General features: G+C 48.1%; 1 protein-coding gene across 1 annotated transcript in view; it reads left to right on the plus strand.

Moving 5' to 3' along the window:
- The first annotated feature begins 1,737 nt into the window (after window positions 1-1,737).
- The window catches only part of DDAH1 (dimethylarginine dimethylaminohydrolase 1), a 197,549-nt gene continuing 181,877 nt past the window's right edge, over window positions 1,738-17,409 (plus strand). The window contains exon 1 of the mRNA XM_029063648.2: window positions 1,738-2,309. Coding sequence (XP_028919481.1) covers window positions 2,001-2,309 — 309 coding nt within the window. The 5' untranslated portion in view covers window positions 1,738-2,000. The remainder of the gene's footprint in view (window positions 2,310-17,409) is intronic.

The raw sequence follows: 17,409 nt of genomic DNA on the forward strand, positions 1-17,409 counted from the left end.
GTCTGTGAGCCCGTTGTTGGGCAGGGATTGTCTCAGTTGCCAAATTGTACATTCCAAGTGCTTAGTATAGTGTTCTGCAAACGGTAAGCACTCAATAAATGTAATTGAATGAATGCACTGTACTAAGCACCTGGGAGAGTTGCAGGGCATTCCCTGCACAGTAAGCTCTCAACAAATACGATTGATGGATCGATACTTTCCCCAAGGTTCTTTGCACCCGTCTCCCTTGTGGCAATCAATCAATGGCATTTATTGAGCACTTACAATGTGCAGAGCATTGAACTAAGCGGTTGGGACAGTTGCCATGTCCTCCCCACACAGTAAGCCCTCAACAAAGCCGACTGATCCTTTCCCTAAGGTTCTTTGCACCAATCCCTCTAATTGCAATCAATCAATGATAATTGGGTGCCTCCCGTGCAGAGCATTTAACTAAGCGCTTGGCAGAGTCGCAGGGCTCTCCCTGCACAGTAAGCCCTCAACAAAGGCGATTGCTTCTTTCCCCAAGTTTCTCTGCACCTGTCTCTCTTGTTGCAAGCCATCAATGGTATCTGAGCGCTTCCTGGGTGCAGAGCATTGCATTAAGCGCTCAGCAGAGTTGCAGTGCTCTCCCTGCACAATAAGCCCTCAACCAAGGCGGTTGATCCTTTCTCCAAGGTTCTTTGCACCTGTCCCTCTTATTGCAATCAATCTCACTGCACCTTCCTGGGTGCAGAGCACTGCATTAAGCGCTTGCACCCGTGTCCCTCGTTGCAAAGCCCCCCCCCCCCCATCACCCCCCTGCTGCACGGGGGAAATCTGGAGGTGGGGGGTGTTGTCGGAGCGGAGCGCTCGTGTGAGTGCGTGAGCGAGCACGGTCGGTAGCCCTGCCAGCTGCGGGGTCGCCAGCAAGAAACTGCTCCATTCATCCGCCGCCAGGCCGCGAGACGCCCAAATCGACGCCCCTCCTCCTGGCAGGACCCAGCTGGACGCCTGTCACTAGCTCCAGGACACACCCAGCCTCCTCCTGTCCTTCCTGTTGCTCCTCCAGGCAGGACCCAGCTGGACGTCTGTCACTGGCTCTACCACACACCCAATCTCCTTCTGACCTCCTTCTTGCTCTTCCTCTTGCCCTTGCTGCTCCTGTTCTTGCTCCTCCTCCTCCTCCTGCACTTGCCTCTTGCTCCTCCCGTCCCCGCTCTTGCTCCCCCTCTTGTATTTGGCTCCTGCTCTTGCTCCCCCTCTTGCATTTGGCTCCTGCTCTTGCCGCTCCTCCTCCTCCTGGCTCCCGCTCTTCCTAGTCCTCCTCCTCTTGCACTTGGCTCTACTTTTGCTGCTCCAGCTCTTGTTCTTGCTTTTGCTCCTCCTCCTGCATTTGGCTCCTGCTCTTGCTGCTCCAGCTCCTCCTCCTGCATTTGGCTCCTGCTCTTGCTGCTCCAGCTCCTCCTCCTGCCCTTGGCTCCTGCTCTTGCTGCTCCGGCTCCTGTTTCTGCTCCTCCTCCTCCTGCCCTTGGCTCCTGCTTTGGCAGCTCCAGCTCCTGCACCTGTGCTTGCTTTTGCTGCTCCTCCTGCATTTGGCTCCTGATTTTGCAGCTCCAACTCCTGCCCTTGGCTCCTGCTTTTGCCGCTCCGGCTCCCGCTCCAGCACCCGTGCTTGCTTTAGCTCCTCCTCCTGCATTTGGTTCCTGCTTCTGCAGCTCCTGTTCTCGCTCCTTCTCCTCCCCTTGGCTCCAGCTCTTGCGGCTCCAGCTCTTGCGGCTCCAGCTCTTGCGGCTCCAGCTCTTGCTCCTCCTCCTGCATTTGGCTCCTGCTTTCGCTCCTCCTCCTGCATCTGGCTCCCGCTCTTGCTGCTCCAGGTTCTGTCCTCGCTCTTTCTCCTCCTCCTCCTCCTCCTCCTCCTCCCCTTGGCTCCCGGTTTTGCTGCTCCTGGTCCGGCTCCAGTTGTTGCTCGTCCTCTTGCACTTGGCTGCCGCTTTTCCTGCTCCAGCCGCCGCTGCCGGGTCGGGGTCCTGCCGGGTGGGAGCATGGCCGGCCTGAGCCCCCTGAGCACGTTCGGCCGGGTGACCCACGCGGTGGTGCGTGCCCTGCCCGAGTCGCTGTGCCAGCAGGCGCTGCGGCGGGATCCGGGGCGGGGGGCCCCGGTGGACTGGGGCCGGGCCGAGCGGGAGCACCAGCTCTACGTGGCCGTGCTGAAGACCAAGCTGGGCCTGCACGTGGTGGAGCTGCCCGCCGACGAGAGCCTGCCCGACTGCGTCTTCGTCGAGGACGTGGCCGTCGTCTGCCAGGACACCGCCCTCCTCACCAGGCCCGGGGCTCCCAGCAGGAGGAAGGAGGTAACCCCGCCCCCACCCACCTCCACCTCTCCGCCACTCTCCCCCTCCCTCCCTCCCTCCCTCCCTCCCTCCTTCTCTCCTCCCTCCCTCTCCCTCTCCATCTTTCCCTCCCTCCCTCCATCTCTCCATCCTTCCATCCCTCCCTTTCTCTCCATCCTTCCATCCCTCCCTCCCTCTCTCCATCCTTCCATCCCTCCCTCCCTCCCTCTCTCCACCCTTCCATCCCTCCCTCCCTCTCTCCACCCTTCCATCCCTCCCTCCCTCTCTCCATCCTTCCATCCCTCCCTCCCTCTCTCCATCCTTCCATCCCTCCCTCCCTCTCTCCATCCTTCCATCCTCCCTCCCTCTCTCCATCCTTCCATCCCTCCCTCCCTGTCTCTCTCTCTCTCTCTCCATCCTTCCATCCCTCCCTCCCTGTCTCTCTCTCTCCATCCTTCCATCCCTCCTTCTCTCTCCATCCTTCCATCCCTCCCTCCCTGTCTCTCTCTCTCTCCATCCTTCCATCCCTCCCTCTCTCTCCATCCCTCTCTCCATCCTTCCATTCCTCTCCATCCCTCTCTCCATCCTTCCATTCTTCTCCATCCCTCTCTCCATCCTTCCATTCCTCCCCATCCCTCGCTCCATCTTTCCATTCCTCCCCATCCCTCGCTCCATCTTTCCATTCCTCCCCATCCCTCTCTCCATCTTTCCATTCCTCTCCATCCCTCTCTCTCCATCCTTCCATTCCTCTTCCTCTCTCTCTCTCCATCCTTCCATCCCTCTCCCTCTCTCTCTCCCTCTCCATCCTTCCATCCCTCTCTCTCTCTCCATCCATCCATCCCTCTCCCTCTCCATCCTTCCATTCCCCTCCATCTCTCTCTCTCTCTCCATCCATCCATCCCTCTCCCTCTCCATCCTTCCATTCCCCTCCATCTCTCTCTCTCTCTCTCCATCCTTCCATCCCTCTCCCTCTCTCTCTCTCTCTCTCTCTCTCTCTCTCTCTCTATCCTCCATCCCTCCCTCTCTCCATCCTTCCATCCCTCTTCCTCCCTCCATCCTTCCATCCCCCTCTCTCTCCATCCTTCCTTCCCTCCCGCTCTCCATCCTTCTATCCCTCTCTCCATCCTTCCATCCCTCCCTTTCTCCATCCATCCTTCCATCCCTCCCTCTCTCCATCCATCCTTCCTTCCTTCCCTCCCTCTCTCCATCCATCCTTCCTTCCTCCCCATCCTTCCTTCCCCCCCCTCCATCCTCCTTCCCTCCCTCTCTCCATCCTTCCTTCCCTCCCTCCCTCTCTCCATTCTTCCTTCCCTCCCTCCCTCTCTCCATCCTTCCTTCCCTCCCTCCCTCTCTCCATCCTTTCCTCCCTCCCTCCCTCTCTCTCTCCATTCTTCCCTCCCTCTCTCCATCCTTCCCTCCCTCCCTCTCTCCATCCTTCCCTCCCTCCCTCTCTCCATCCTTCCCTCCCTCCCTCTCTCCATCCTTCCTTCCCCCCTTTCCATCCTTCCTTCCCCCCCTTTCCATCCTTCCTTCCCCCCCTTTCCATCCTTCCTTCCCCCCTTTCTTCCTTCCTTCCCTCCCTCTCTCCATCCTTCCTTCCTTCCCTCCCTCTCTCTCTCCATCCTTCCTTCCCTCCCTCTCTCTTTCCATCCTTCCTTCCCTCTCTCTCTCCATCCTTCCTTCCTTCCCTCCCTCTCTTCATCCTTCCTTCCTTCCCTCCCTCTCTCTCTCCATCCTTCCTTCCCTCCCTCTCTCTCTCCATCCTTCCTTCCCCCTCCCATCCTTCCTTCCCTCCCTCTCTCCATCCTTCCTTCCTTCCCTCCCTCTCTCCATCCTTCCTTCCTCCCCCCATCCTTCCTTTCCCCCCTCTCTCCATCCTTCCTTCCCCCCCTCCATCCTTCCCTCCCTCTCTCCAGCCTTCCTTCCCCCCCCCTCCATCCTTCCATCCCTCCCTCTCTTTCTCTCTCTCTCTCCATCCTTCCTTCCCCTGCTCTCTCCATCCTTTCTCCCCCCCATCCTTACTTCCCCCCCCTCCATCCTTCCTCCCCCCATCCTTCCTTCCCCCCCTCCATCCTTCCTTCCCCCACTCTCTCCATCCTTTCTCCCCCTCCATCCTTACTTCCCCCCCCTCCATCCTTCCTCCCCCCATCCTTCCTTCCCCCCCTCCATCCTTCCTCTCTCCATCCTTCCCTCCCCCCTCTCTCCATCCTTCCTTCCCCCCCATCCTTCCTTCCCTCCTCTCTCCATCCTTCCTTCCCTCTCTCCATCCTTCCTTCCCCCCTCTCCATCCTTCCTTCCCCCCCTCTCCATCCTTCCTTCCCCCGTCTCCATCCTTCCTTCCCTCCTCTCTCCATCCTTCCTTCCCTCCTCTCTCCATCCTTCCTTCCCCCCCCTCCATCCTTCCTTCCCCCCTCTCTCCATCCATCCTTCCCCTCTCTCTCCATCCTTCCTTCCCCCCCTCCTTCCTTCCTTCCCCCCTCCTTCCTTCCTTCCCCCTCCTTCCTTCCCCCCCATTCTTCCTTCTCCCCCCATCCTTCCTTCTCCCCCCATCCTTCCTTCCCCCCTCCATCCTTCCTTCCCCCCCTCCATTCTTCCCCCCTCCATTCTTCCCCCCTCCATTCTTCCCCCCCTCCATCCTTCCCCCCCTCCACGCTCCCATCCTCCATCCCACCCTCTCTCCCCAGGACCTCTGGAAGATGGTTGGGTGGGACACAGAGATGGAGAGAGTTGGAGGCTGAGAGGAGGGGGTGCTCAGCTTCTTGCTCCCCACCGCCTCCCTCCCCTCTCCCCACTTCCAGATGCTGTTATGCACCCATTTCCAGGCTGAATAGGTTCCCACAGTAGTTAACAATCTCCCATCTTCAGGAGGGGCGTTTGTGTGTTTTTGGGGGGTGGGAGGAGAGAGAGAGAGAGAGAGGAGGAGGAGGAGGAAGAGGGAGGCAGCAAGAGAGAGAAAGAGATGAGAAGGAAAGAGATGAGGGAGAGGTGATGGAGAGATGAGAGAGGAAAATAGATGAGGGGGAGATAAGGAGAGGGAGAGATGAGGGTGAGAGAAAGAGGAGAGAGATAAGGAGAGGGAGAGATGAGGGTGAAAGAGGAGAGAGATAAGGAGAGGGAGAGATGAGGGTGAGAGAAAGAGGAGAGAGATAAGGAGAGGGAGAGATGAGGGAGAGAGAAAGAGGAGAGAGATAAGAAGAGGGAGAGAGAAAGAGGAGAGAGATAAGGAGAGGGAGAGATGAGGGAGAGAGAAAGAGGAGAGAGATAAGGAGAGGGAGAGATGAGGGAGAGAGAAAGAGGAGAGAGATAAGGGGAGGGAGAGGTGAGAGGGAGAGAGATAAGGGGAGGGAGAGATGAGGGTGAGAGAGAAAGAGGAGAGAGATAAGGGGAGGGAGAGGTGAGAGGGAGAGAGATAAGGGGAGGGAGAGATGAGGGTGAGAGAGAAAGAGGAGAGAGATAAGGAGAGGGAGAGATGAGGGAGAGAGAAAGAGGAGAGAGATAAGGAGAGGGAGAGATGAGGGAGAGAGAAAGAGGAGAGAGATAAGGAGAGGGAGAGATGAGGGAGAAAGAAAGAGGAGAGAGATAAGGAGAGGGAGAGAGAAAGAGGAGAGAGATAAGGAGAGGGAGAGAGAAAGAGGAGAGAGATAAGGAGAGGGAGAGATGAGGGAGAGAGAAAGAGGAGAGAGATAAGGAGAGGGAGAGATGAGGGAGAGAGAAAGAGGAGAGAGATAAGGAGAGGGAGAGATGTGGGAGAGAGAAAGAGGAGAGAGATAAGGAGAGGAAGAGATGAGGGCGAGAGAAAGAGGAGAGAGATAAGGAGAGGAAGAGATGAGGGAGAGAGAAAGAGGAGAGAGATAAGGAGAGGAAGAGATGAGGGAGAGAGAGAGGAGAGAGATAAGGAGAGGAAGAGATGAGGGAGAGAGAAAGAGGAGAGAGATAAGGAGAGGAAGAGATGAGGGAGAGAGAAAGAGGAGAGAGATAAGGAGAGGAAGAGATGAGGGAGAGAGAAAGAGGAGAGAGATAAGGAGAGGAAGAGATGAGGGAGAGAGAAAGAGGAGAGAGATAAGGAGAGGAAGAGATGAGGGAGAGAGAAAGAGGAGAGAGATAAGGAGAGGGAGAGATGAGGGAGAGAGAGAGAGGAGAGAGATAAGGAGAGGGAGAGATGAGGGAGAGAGAAAGAGGAGAGAGATAAGGAGAGGGAGAGATGAGGGAGAGAGAGAGAGGAGAGAGATAAGGAGAGGGAGAGATGAGGGAGAGAGAAAGAGGAGAGAGATAAGGAGAGGAAGAGATGAGGGAGAAAGAGGAGAGAGATAAGGAGAGGAGAGATGAGGGAGAGAGAAAGAGGAGGGAGATGAGGGGGAGAGATGAGGGAAAGTGGAGAGGGATAAAGATGAGGGAAAGAGAGATGAGGGAGAAATGAAGGAAAGAGATAGAGATGAGTGAAAGAGAAAAGGATAAGGGAGAGAGGAGAGGGAAAGAGAAAGGTGAAGGAGAGATGAGAGAGAAAAGATGGAGATGAGGGAGAGATAAGGAGCGAGAGAGCGAAAAGTTTGTTGTTAGCATCTCTTGAACATCGGCAAGGGCTGCGGGCAGTGCTCAGGAGCATGATGCTCGTATTTGTGTCAATGGTATTTCCTTACAGAATGAAGCAGGTGCACAAACCTCTCTACCTTCATATTTCTTTCTGAAAACCCCAAACAAAAGAAAATGTAACGCTCAGCTGTTTACTCAGGAGAGATGCATGTGTGTGTTGGGGATGGGGGCGGTGGGGCTGTAAGGCGTGGCTGGCTGTCTGATGGATGGAATGATGAAAGTGGGTCTTGGAGGAGAAGATGCTCCGATTTGGCACAACGAAGCACACTCCAGTCCTCTGCACCTTGGGAGCGGCTTGCGGGGAGTCGATGTAACAGATGAGGGAGGATATTCCCCTTACTATTCAGTGATGGGGAGTGACTCATTCAGATTTAGGCTGGAAAGTGAATGAATGCAGATGGGATGTATCTGCTTGGTGTGGTTAACGCTGGGATGACCGGATTAAAAGCACCAAGAACCTGGACTCTGGGTACTTAAAGGTTCGCAGCACAGATTGCAATTATTCCTTATCCTGTCTCTCTAATTGGAGAAATTAAGAGCCGGGGTTTGTCCTTAATGCTTAAGTAGCTATTGAAAAATACTGCTGTTGGCCCCCACAGGACTGTGATTGCCTCCAGCGTAAAGTAGGTCAACAATGAAAGACAAACAGGGTGAGATTTGATTCAAAAGTGCCATATGGTTTGGGCTGTGCTAGTGTTAGGCTGTTAGGGTTTGTTAGGAATAGTATCTTTTTCTGCTTAATCGGAGGAAGGGGTTTAGGTCAGTTTTTGTGTGGTCTTCAAGATGTAAAACACTGAATCATTATGGACATGCAGAACATGAAGTTGAGACTCAAAATATTCTTTATTCTTCAATCACAGCTCTTGGTGTTTGCAGGATCCATTTTCCCAGAGGATAGGTCCCAACACAACGAATTGCCTAATCATCCTTTTAAATTTAGTATTAAAGAAAAGAGCGACGAAACACATTTCCTAGATGGGCCCCGTTGCTTCTTAAGAAATCCCAGATCTTTAATTCAGTGAGTTGCCTTCCCATATTGTCTCTGGAAAAAGTCGTCCCAATCCTTGGGCTCCACCACTTGTCAGCTGTGTGACTATGGGCAAGTCACTTAACTTCTCTGTGCCTCAGTTACTTCATCTGTAAAATGGGGATTAACTGTGAGCCTCAAGTGGGACAACCTGATTACCCTGTATCTACCCCAGCACTTAGAACAGTGCTCTGCACATAGTAAGTGCTTAACAAATACCAACATTATTATTATTATTATTATTCTCGTTCAGTGATTGAGTTGCTTTTGTCAATATAGTGTGCTTAATAAACACCCTTAACTAACTAGCGCAGTTTGTGCTTTGGCATATGGAACCAAGATCATGTGCCTTGCCTGTCAACAGGATCAGGTCAGGGCTCTGGACAGTGGAAATCAGGGAGATAATCTGGCCAAAGTTCATCACTCCCTCTGCTCCCGAGATCACGCGTAGTTTTTCAGGTGCCTTTCTTCCCCAATGCTTTTAACTGTTTTTAACTGGGAACAGGGAGTGGTGGAGGTTGGAAGAGAAAGGCTTTTGCTCACTGGGCTGTGGGGTAATCCCCCTGATGGATTGTGATGAAGCCTCTCCCCCAACTATCTGTCAGGGGTCAAAGGTAAGGGAGATGGAGCGGGGGGAGCTTCTAAGAGTGGAGCCCCAGGAAAATTACCCAATTTTCCCATTTGTTAAAGTGGCATTTCCTGTAAATAAATAAAAAAAAAATTATCACAGTCTTGATCCCCATTTTACAGATAAAATAATTGAGGTCCAGAAAAGAGAAGTGATTTGCCCAGGGTCCCATAGCGGACAGGTGATGGAGTCAGAATTAGAACCCAGGTCATTCTGAGTCCCAGGCCTGTGCTCTATCCACTAGGCAATGCTGCTGTCCAGCATGAGAGGTTTTAAGAGGTAAATTTACATTGGGGTCATTTTCTCCCCATCTTGATGATGATAATAGGGTAGGTCTTAAGTGCTTACTATGTGCCAAGCACTGTTTTAAGTGCTGGGGTAGATAAATGGTAGCAGGTTGTCCCACATGGGGCTCACAGTCTTAATCCCCATTTGACAGATGAGGTCACTGAGGCAGAGAAGTGAAGTGGCTTGCCCAAGGTCACACAGTGGACAAATGGTGGAAGCAGGATTAGAACCCAAGTCTTATGATTCCCAAGCCCATGTTCTTTCCACTAAGCCATGCTCCAGCACCTTTTGTTTGCTTAATGGGTCATGGTGGGTTTGATTGGAATCAATTTGATTGTAGTAATTTTTCTTCTCATTTTAGGGAAGAGAGCAGGTCCCTTTCTTCTTAAATTGTTACATTCTTGAGGGCCAAGAACTGCATTCAGTTCTCCGTGTAGTTTTTCCAGTGATTGCGATGATTATGCTATTTGTTAAGCGCTTACTATGTGTGAAGCACTGTTCTAAGCGCTGGGAGGAACACGAGGTGATCAGGTTGTCCCACGTGGGGCTCACAGTCTTAATCCCCATTTTACAGATGAGATAACTGAAGCACAGAGAAGTTAAGTGACTTGCCCAAAGTCACACAGCTGACAAGTGGCGGAGTGGGATTAGAACTCACGACCTCTGACTCCCAAACCCGGGCTCTTTCCACTGAGCCACGCTGCTTCTCTTTACAGTAAAGCCTCTTTTTGGCAGAAATCTTATGTACCAAATCCTTTCTCTCATAAGCACTTAATACAGTGGTCTGCAAATAGTAAGTGCTCAATAAATATCATAGATTGGAGAGGTACCAGACAGCTTGTGACATTTCCAATTAAATGACTTCCTTTCAGATGAAAGGATGTTTCTCCAAATCTCAGATCCATTTTGCATCTGTTTCAAGAGGCTAAATCTTTTCATGATATTTAAGTGCTTCCTACATGCCAGGCGCTGTACTAATCACTGGAGTAGGTACAAGATCATCAGGTTGGACTCACTCCATGCTCCACATGGAGCTCACAGTTTTAATCCTCATTTTACAGATGAGGTAACTGAGGCCTAGAGAAGTGAAGTCTCTTGCCCAAGGTCACATAGCAAACAAGTGGTGGAGCCAGTTTTGGAATTTAGATCCTTTTGACTCCCAGGCGCTGTCCACTAAGCCATGCTGCTTCTTACTGTCTTCACTGCCATGACACCCAGTGAGATATCCAACAGTTACTTGCATTTCAAATGAAATGCCATGATACCTGTATAGTATTCTGCATACAGTAGCCACTTAATAAATACAGATATTTCTAGGTTGCATGATTTTAGGTTTCAGCCTAAGCCGAGGTGTTGGGCTAAACAGGTGGTCCCATGACTAGGGTGGTCAGCTGTATGTTTTTTTTACAGTCTTTTTTAGCTGGTCGATCCCATCTGGTACTACTGTTTTCACATCTTTTTATAATTTTTTAATCGATCAGTGGCATTTATTGGGGTATTTAGTAATAATAGTTTTGGTATTTGTTAAGCTCTTACTGTGTTTCAGGCACTGTACTAAGCACTGTGTTAGATACAAGGTAATGGGTTTGGACACACAGTCCCTATCTTAAATGGGGCTCACAGTCTTAATCCCCATTTTCAGATTAGGTAACTGACCCCCAAAGAAGTGAAGTGATTTGCCCAATTTCACACAGCAGTTGAATGGTGGAGCCGGGATTAGAACCGAGGTCCTTGTGATTCCCAGGCCCATGCTCTGTCCCCTAGGCCGTACTGCTTCCTTGAGTTCAAGCACTGTAACTAGTGCTTTGGGAAGTCCAGTACAACAGAGATGGTAAACGTGTTTCCTGTCCACAAGGACCTTACACTTTAAAGGGGAGACGGACATTAAAATCCAATTAGGGATCTCTACATCAGTGCTGTTTGGGCTGAGACTTAGGTGAATATCAGTCGGTCGAGTGGTACTGATTGAGTGTTTATGTTGGTGTGGAACATCGTACTAAGTGTTTGGGAGAGTTCAATACAGTAGTGGTGGTAGACACCTTCCTGCTTACAAGGAATTTACTTTCACGGGGGGCGGGGGTGTGGGCAGACATTAAATCACAGATATGTTCATAAAGTGCTGTGGGGCTGAGGGTGGGGTGATTATCAGGTGCTTAAAGCACCAAGTCTCCCTCCACCATAGTTTCTTTAGCTGGATTCCATGTCTTGCATATAGCACCAGTGTTCTCGTTGTCCCGGGAGGAGAACACCAAGGCTCTGGGAAAGAAGGTAGCTTAGGTGCCTACCTGGAGAACTGCTCTAGGAGTGTAGGAAACGATGTCCTTTTAGAAAATGGTACATGCCACGTTGTGGAAAGAGCAACAGGCCTGGGAGGTGGAAGGACCTGGGTTCTACTCCCGGCTCTGCTCCATGTCTGCGGCATGACTTGGGCCAGTCATTTAACTTCTCTGGGCCTCAGGTATCTCATCTGTATAGCGAGGATTAAGACTGTGAGCCCATTTGGGGCGGGGACTGTGTCCCAACCCAATTTGTCTGTAGCCAACCCAGAGGCTTAGTACAGTGCCTGGCCATAGCTCTTAAATATCACTATTGTTATTATTACATATGGTGTCACACGTGTCAGTGCCATGAGGGTTGTCAGTGGCTACCCCACTTAGGAAGTAGGTCCTTTCGGGAGGTACCCACTAGGCCTGTACATAGCCTGTAGTCACGGAGTAGAGATGTATTTGGAAAAAATTACTAGTAACGTGACCTAGTGGATAGAGCACAGGCCTGAAGTCAGAATAATAATAGTAATGATAGTATTTGTTAAGCACTTATATGTGCCAAACACTCTTCTAAGCACATGGGTAGATACAAAGTAATCAGGTTGCCCCACATGGGGCTCACGGTCTTAATCCCCATTTTATAGATGAGGTAACTGAGGCCCAGAGAAGTTAAGTGACTTGCCCAAAGTCACACAGCTGGTAAGTATCAGAGCTGGCATTAGAACCCACCTCCTGGGCTCTATTCCAGCCTCCGCCACTAGCCCAAGGCTCTTCTGTGTGACCTTGGGCATCTTTTCCGTGCCTCAGTTACCTCATCTGTAAAATGGAGATCAAGACTGTGAGCCCCATGTGGGACATGGACTGCGTCAAACCTTATTAGCTTGTATCTAACCCAGCGCTTAGTACAGTGCCTGGTACATAGTGTTTAACAAATACTATTAAAAAAAAGCAGCACAAGAGGAAACCGTGCAGCTAGATAAAATGGCCGATATCGGATCTTTTCTGGATAGCGTGTTTATTTCTTCCATGTTCCTGAAGATTCATTATTAGATGCCACAATTGACAAAGCATCATTAATTTTTTATTAGTTTCTGATTCATTTGAAATAATCCTAACTATTCAAATGTTGGTTTCCACATAAACTCTTCCTCCTTGTATATATGAAGGATTTTGTAGTAAGCCGAGTTAGGATGCATTCTCTAAGGTTTATGAACGGGTTGAGTGTGAGTGGATTAATTGGTTATGTTTCCTTTGACTATCCAAATGCATAATTTTTGTATTGTAAAACAAATTTTATTGTAAGCTCCTTGAGGACAGAGACCACATCTTACACCAACGCTATATTTTCCTCAAGCACACAGTACAATGCTTTTTACCCAGAAGAGACTCAATCAATCATCAGTGGTATTTATTGAATGTTTACCATGTGCAGAGCACTAAACTAAGCACTTGGGAGGGGCCAATACAACACAGTTGTTAGATGCATTCCCTGCCCACAAGGAGCTTACAGTCCTAAAGGGAGAGTCATGTTAAGTTATCGATACGGACATAAGTGCTCTGAAGAATTTTGATATGGAGAAGGAACAATTATGGGCATTTCATAATTGTGACAGGAATTTTGCACCTGGAATTGTAAGTTTTCTCATGTCATAAAATCTCATTAAATTTTTGGTGGGGCAGGAGAAAAGTGATAAGTTGTCAGCAAATAGTCTGTAACTTAAATCAAGGACTTTTTTCATTGTCTGTGCCAGAATTTACATTTGAACTTTTTGAAATATGTATTTTGAAAGTAGGTAAATTAACATGTGTATACCCAGTATTTCATTTTCAAATATGAAACTGCTGAGCAACCAAAACTTAATTACCAACCTATCTGAGAAACAAAATCTACTGAAGAAGGACTATACTAAATGCTAGTATTTAAAAAAAAATGGTGAAAAATGATTGGCTGATGTAACTGAGTGCTTTTCATGGAGCTTCCAATTCCAATTTAATTAATATTCACTGATTTTCACTCTTACCTGAGAACCATTTTGGGCCCCATATAGGTAATTTTGAGTTGCATATATTAAGGATTGAAATCAAATGCTAACATTCTTACCACTTTCCTTTATTGTATCTAGACATTAAATTATTTGCTGCATAATTAACTACTTGCTTCCAATTTTTACACATTAAGTGGGTGAAACACTCAGTTTCCTCCTTAATTGGAAAATATACTTTTCAAAATCAGTCGGTGGTATTTATTGAGTGCTGTGTGCAGGACACTGTACTCAGTGCTTGGGAGTGTGCAGTCCAACAGAGTTGTGAGACGCATTCCCTTCATCTTTAAAAGAAAAAGAAAAAAACCTAAAAACCTTGCCATAGTTATCTAATTCCAGAAGGGAAAATACTCTAAACTGTAATTAAAAATCGACTCAACACAAAGATTTTGTGAGTAATGCCAGAGCTATGCATATAGGAACAAATTAAAATATCCTGATAAATAGTTACCTTCAACTCTATTAATAGCTGGCATTCAGTGTGGTATCTTTTTTTTTTAGAATGGTTACTTCTTGTGAGTACCGTCAGCAAATCACGTGGTCCTACAATGTGGAAATAGTGTTCCTGAAGAATCCTAATTAAGGAAAACTTGTGTTCCTCTACAGAATGTGTTTTTCAAGACGTGATTTGGACGTAGCATGTGGGAAGAATTAAGGAATGTTCTCCTCACACATGAGTCCGTTTGGTGTAAAATGATAACACAAGTTGGCTCTAATAGATTCGGAATAGGAAGAAATGGCCGTATGCATCATTCCTAGCATTAGTTAAACCACGGTTCTGCTTCCTTACTCACCTCTGCCTCGGCCTTACTGCATTGCTCCATACTTTTTTTTACAATATTTAATACATGAGATAACATTTGAATGCGAGAGTGTGGAACATTTCTGCTAGTGGCGGATAAGGATAATAAATGGAGTTGTATTCAAATGTGAGTCACGCTGAGTTCTTCAAACCATCTTAACAGTGAATTCTTTTGAACCACTGATTACTATTAAGATTTTTTCCCCCATGTCCACAGTATTCTTCAAGAACACAAGCCCAGCCATATCGACCTCTCTTACTCACCATGTCCGAAGTCACGTGTATGTATACAGCTATTTCTTCTGACCCCCTATGCCTGTGTATCCAGAAAGGCTTGCTTTGTTAGAAGAACAGTATGTAATTTTGTTGTCACATTCTAGCTGAAACTTGCAGGAAAACGTATACCGCATTCCTGAGTGTTTTTGAAAAGTGGGTAAAAGCAAGCATATCTTAAAGTGTGGGTGCTGTTTACCTAATTTAATGATGCACAATTGATCCTGGAAGTTTAGAATGATAAGGTGAGGGAGAAATGATTTCTCCTTGATATTAACTGGAATCGGCCTTTTGTAGAAATGGCTTTCACTGGGTATTACAAGCAAAATAGTAAGGAATGGAAGTAGACTGTGCCATTTTCTGCAGAAAAATTGTTTCTGAAGAGATCATGTTTCTTCTGAATTAGCTTTGATTGCTATAATACTTGATAGCCAGCCATTAGTGTAAATCCTGGGCACATTAAAATCTACTTAGAGCATTAGCAAACAGATTTACTTTCAACCGCCTTTCCATAATCAAGTAAATTATTCATGGTCTCTTTTGAACCTGAGCATAAATATGGAAATACATGGGCACAAAAGACAAGATGAGTATTGGCATGTTTCTCTGAATGGATTATTTTATTTGAAACTATTGACAGCGTAAAAAATCTTAATATTTGGGGCAAAAATGCATTTGTCATTTTAACCTTGATTCATTCATTCAGTCTTATTTATTGAACGCCTACTGTGTGCCGAGCACTGTGTTAAGTGCTTGGGAGAGTAATATGTAACAGTAAGTAAGGTCCATTCCCTGCCCACAGTCTTGATGAATATCCTTTTTGCATCCTGAGTGGCAGAAATGCTACATGGTTTATTGGATAGAGCAAGGGACTGGAAGTGATGGGCTCTAATTCTGGCTCCGCCAGTTGTCTGCAGTGTGATGTTGGGCAAGTCACTTCATTTCTCTGGGTTAGTTACCTTATCTATAAAATGGGGATTAAGACTGTGAGCCCCGCATGGGACAATCTGACTACTTTGTATCTACCACAGCGCTTAGAACAGTGCTTGGCACTGTTAATAAATGTGGACCAGTGAAACTACTCCTGCCTGTCTCCCACTCTCTTCCAATATTATTCCTTTGGATAAGATTCACTGCCAGCAGTGGCTTTTACACTTGCCTTTCAAGGCCACCACCACCAAGACCTGCCAGCATTCACTTGCTTGTTTGGGGCAGGGGATGTGCCTACCAACTGGGTTATTCTCTCCAAAGCACTTAGTACAGTGTTCTGCACAAAGTAAGCGCTCAAAATCTCTGCTTGTGTGGGATAACTTGCTTCATCCCCATCCATCTTAGTTAAGACTCCTTTGCACTGAAACTTTAGAAAGACACAGTGGCACATAGCCAAAGAAGCAGCGTGGCTCAGTGGAAAGAGCCCGGGCTTGGGAGTCAGAGGTTATGGGTTTGAATCCCGGCTCAGCCACTTGGCAGTTGTGTGACTGTGGGCAAGTCACTTCACTTCTCTGTGCCTCAGTTACCTCATCTGTAAAATGGGGATTAACTGTGAGCCTCACGTGGGACAACCTGGTTACCCTGTATCTCCCCCAGCGCTTAGAACAGTGCTCGGCGCATAGTAAGCACTTAACAAATACCAACATTATTATTATGAGACCACATCATCTTCTTTCTTCTCATCCTATTCTTCTTTTACCATCTCCTGCACCTGACCATCATCATTTATTGAGTACCTTTGGGCTGATGACTATCGTTGGCACTAGGAAATATACAGAAGAGCCATGAGACATGAAGATCTTATAATCCAACAGGGAAGGCAAACCCATGAAAATAGTTGAATATTCGAGAAGTGAAAGAATGTGAAAATCAGAAAATGGATCGAAAACAAAAACCTCCTCCTCTTTCAGCTTGGAACTGTGGAAACCCTTCTAAGGATATTCCTTTGCATCTTTCTGACAACCTACCCTCTCCCCCTCTTCAAAACTCCTTTTCTCTCCTCCCTACCCCATATAGAGAAGATAATTGTGCCGAACATTGGGTGTTATTCAGTGTCATCAAGCTTGACTGTAGCTTGCGAAGTCAATCATTCAGTCGTGTTTATTGAGCACTTCCTCTGTGCAGAGCACTGTACTAGGTGGTTGGGAGAATGGAAGAATACAAAGGAGTTGCTAGACACGTTTGCTCATCATAGTAAACCTGAATCCCCAATTGTCTGGCTTAACTAATTATCTTCTCTGTCCTAAAGGATAGTCCTTCACTGGCTGGGTTACTCAAATAGAGGCCCTCATTGTCTGTACAGCCAGTTTGAGGTGATTGGACAGTAATAGGAGGATGGAGTTGGGTCATACAGGATCCAGAGAAAATTATACTGGGATGAGGGAGACATGGATGTGTTTGAAGGCGGAGTCAAGAGAAGCAGCATGGCCTAGGGAAAGAGCATAGGCTGGGAGTCAGAGGACCTGGCTCCTACTCCTGGCTCTGCTAGTTGCTTGTTATGTGACCTTGTGCAAGTCCCTTCTCTGTGCCTCCTCAGCTGAAAAGTGGGGATTGAATTCTCCTCCCTCTTATTTATACTCTGAGCCCCATGTGGGACAGGGACTGTGTCCAGTCCGATTGACTTGTGTCTGTCCCAGCGCTTAGAACAATGCTTGAAACGTAGTAAGAACTTAACAAATATAGCAGCAATAATAATGATCGGAAAGGGCATGAACACGGAGGGAATAGATTTTAAAAGCAGGCAGGAGAGCTTCCCTTGAGAGATGGCTGAGAAGGATGACTGCAGACTTAGGCATAGGGTTGTGTCTACAAACTATATTCCATTATACTTTCCCAAGCACTTAATATAATGCTCACCACAAAGTAAATACTCAATAAATACCATTTGATTGGTGAGAGTGTAGATGCAGGGGTAGGAGGAAGTCAGGGAGGAGAAGGGGAGACTTTGTGGAGCTCACACTTCATGGTTTTGGTTTTGTCACCTAAGGGGTTGGGAAGGTAGTTTGGGGCAAGAGATGGGGACGATGGAAGCAGTGGGAGCTTAAGGAGGAATAAGGTTTAAGCCTTTATTTCCTCTTTTCCCACTCCCTTCTGCGATGCCTTGATTTACTCCCTTAGTTCATCGCCCTCCCAGCCCTGCAGCACATAGGTACATATCTGTAATTTACTTATATTAATGCCTGTCTCCCCATCTAGACTGTCAGCCCATTGTGG

The sequence above is a fragment of the Ornithorhynchus anatinus genome, chromosome 4 (assembly GCF_004115215.2).
Source record: "Ornithorhynchus anatinus isolate Pmale09 chromosome 4, mOrnAna1.pri.v4, whole genome shotgun sequence".
Taxonomy (NCBI): domain Eukaryota; kingdom Metazoa; phylum Chordata; class Mammalia; order Monotremata; family Ornithorhynchidae; genus Ornithorhynchus; species Ornithorhynchus anatinus.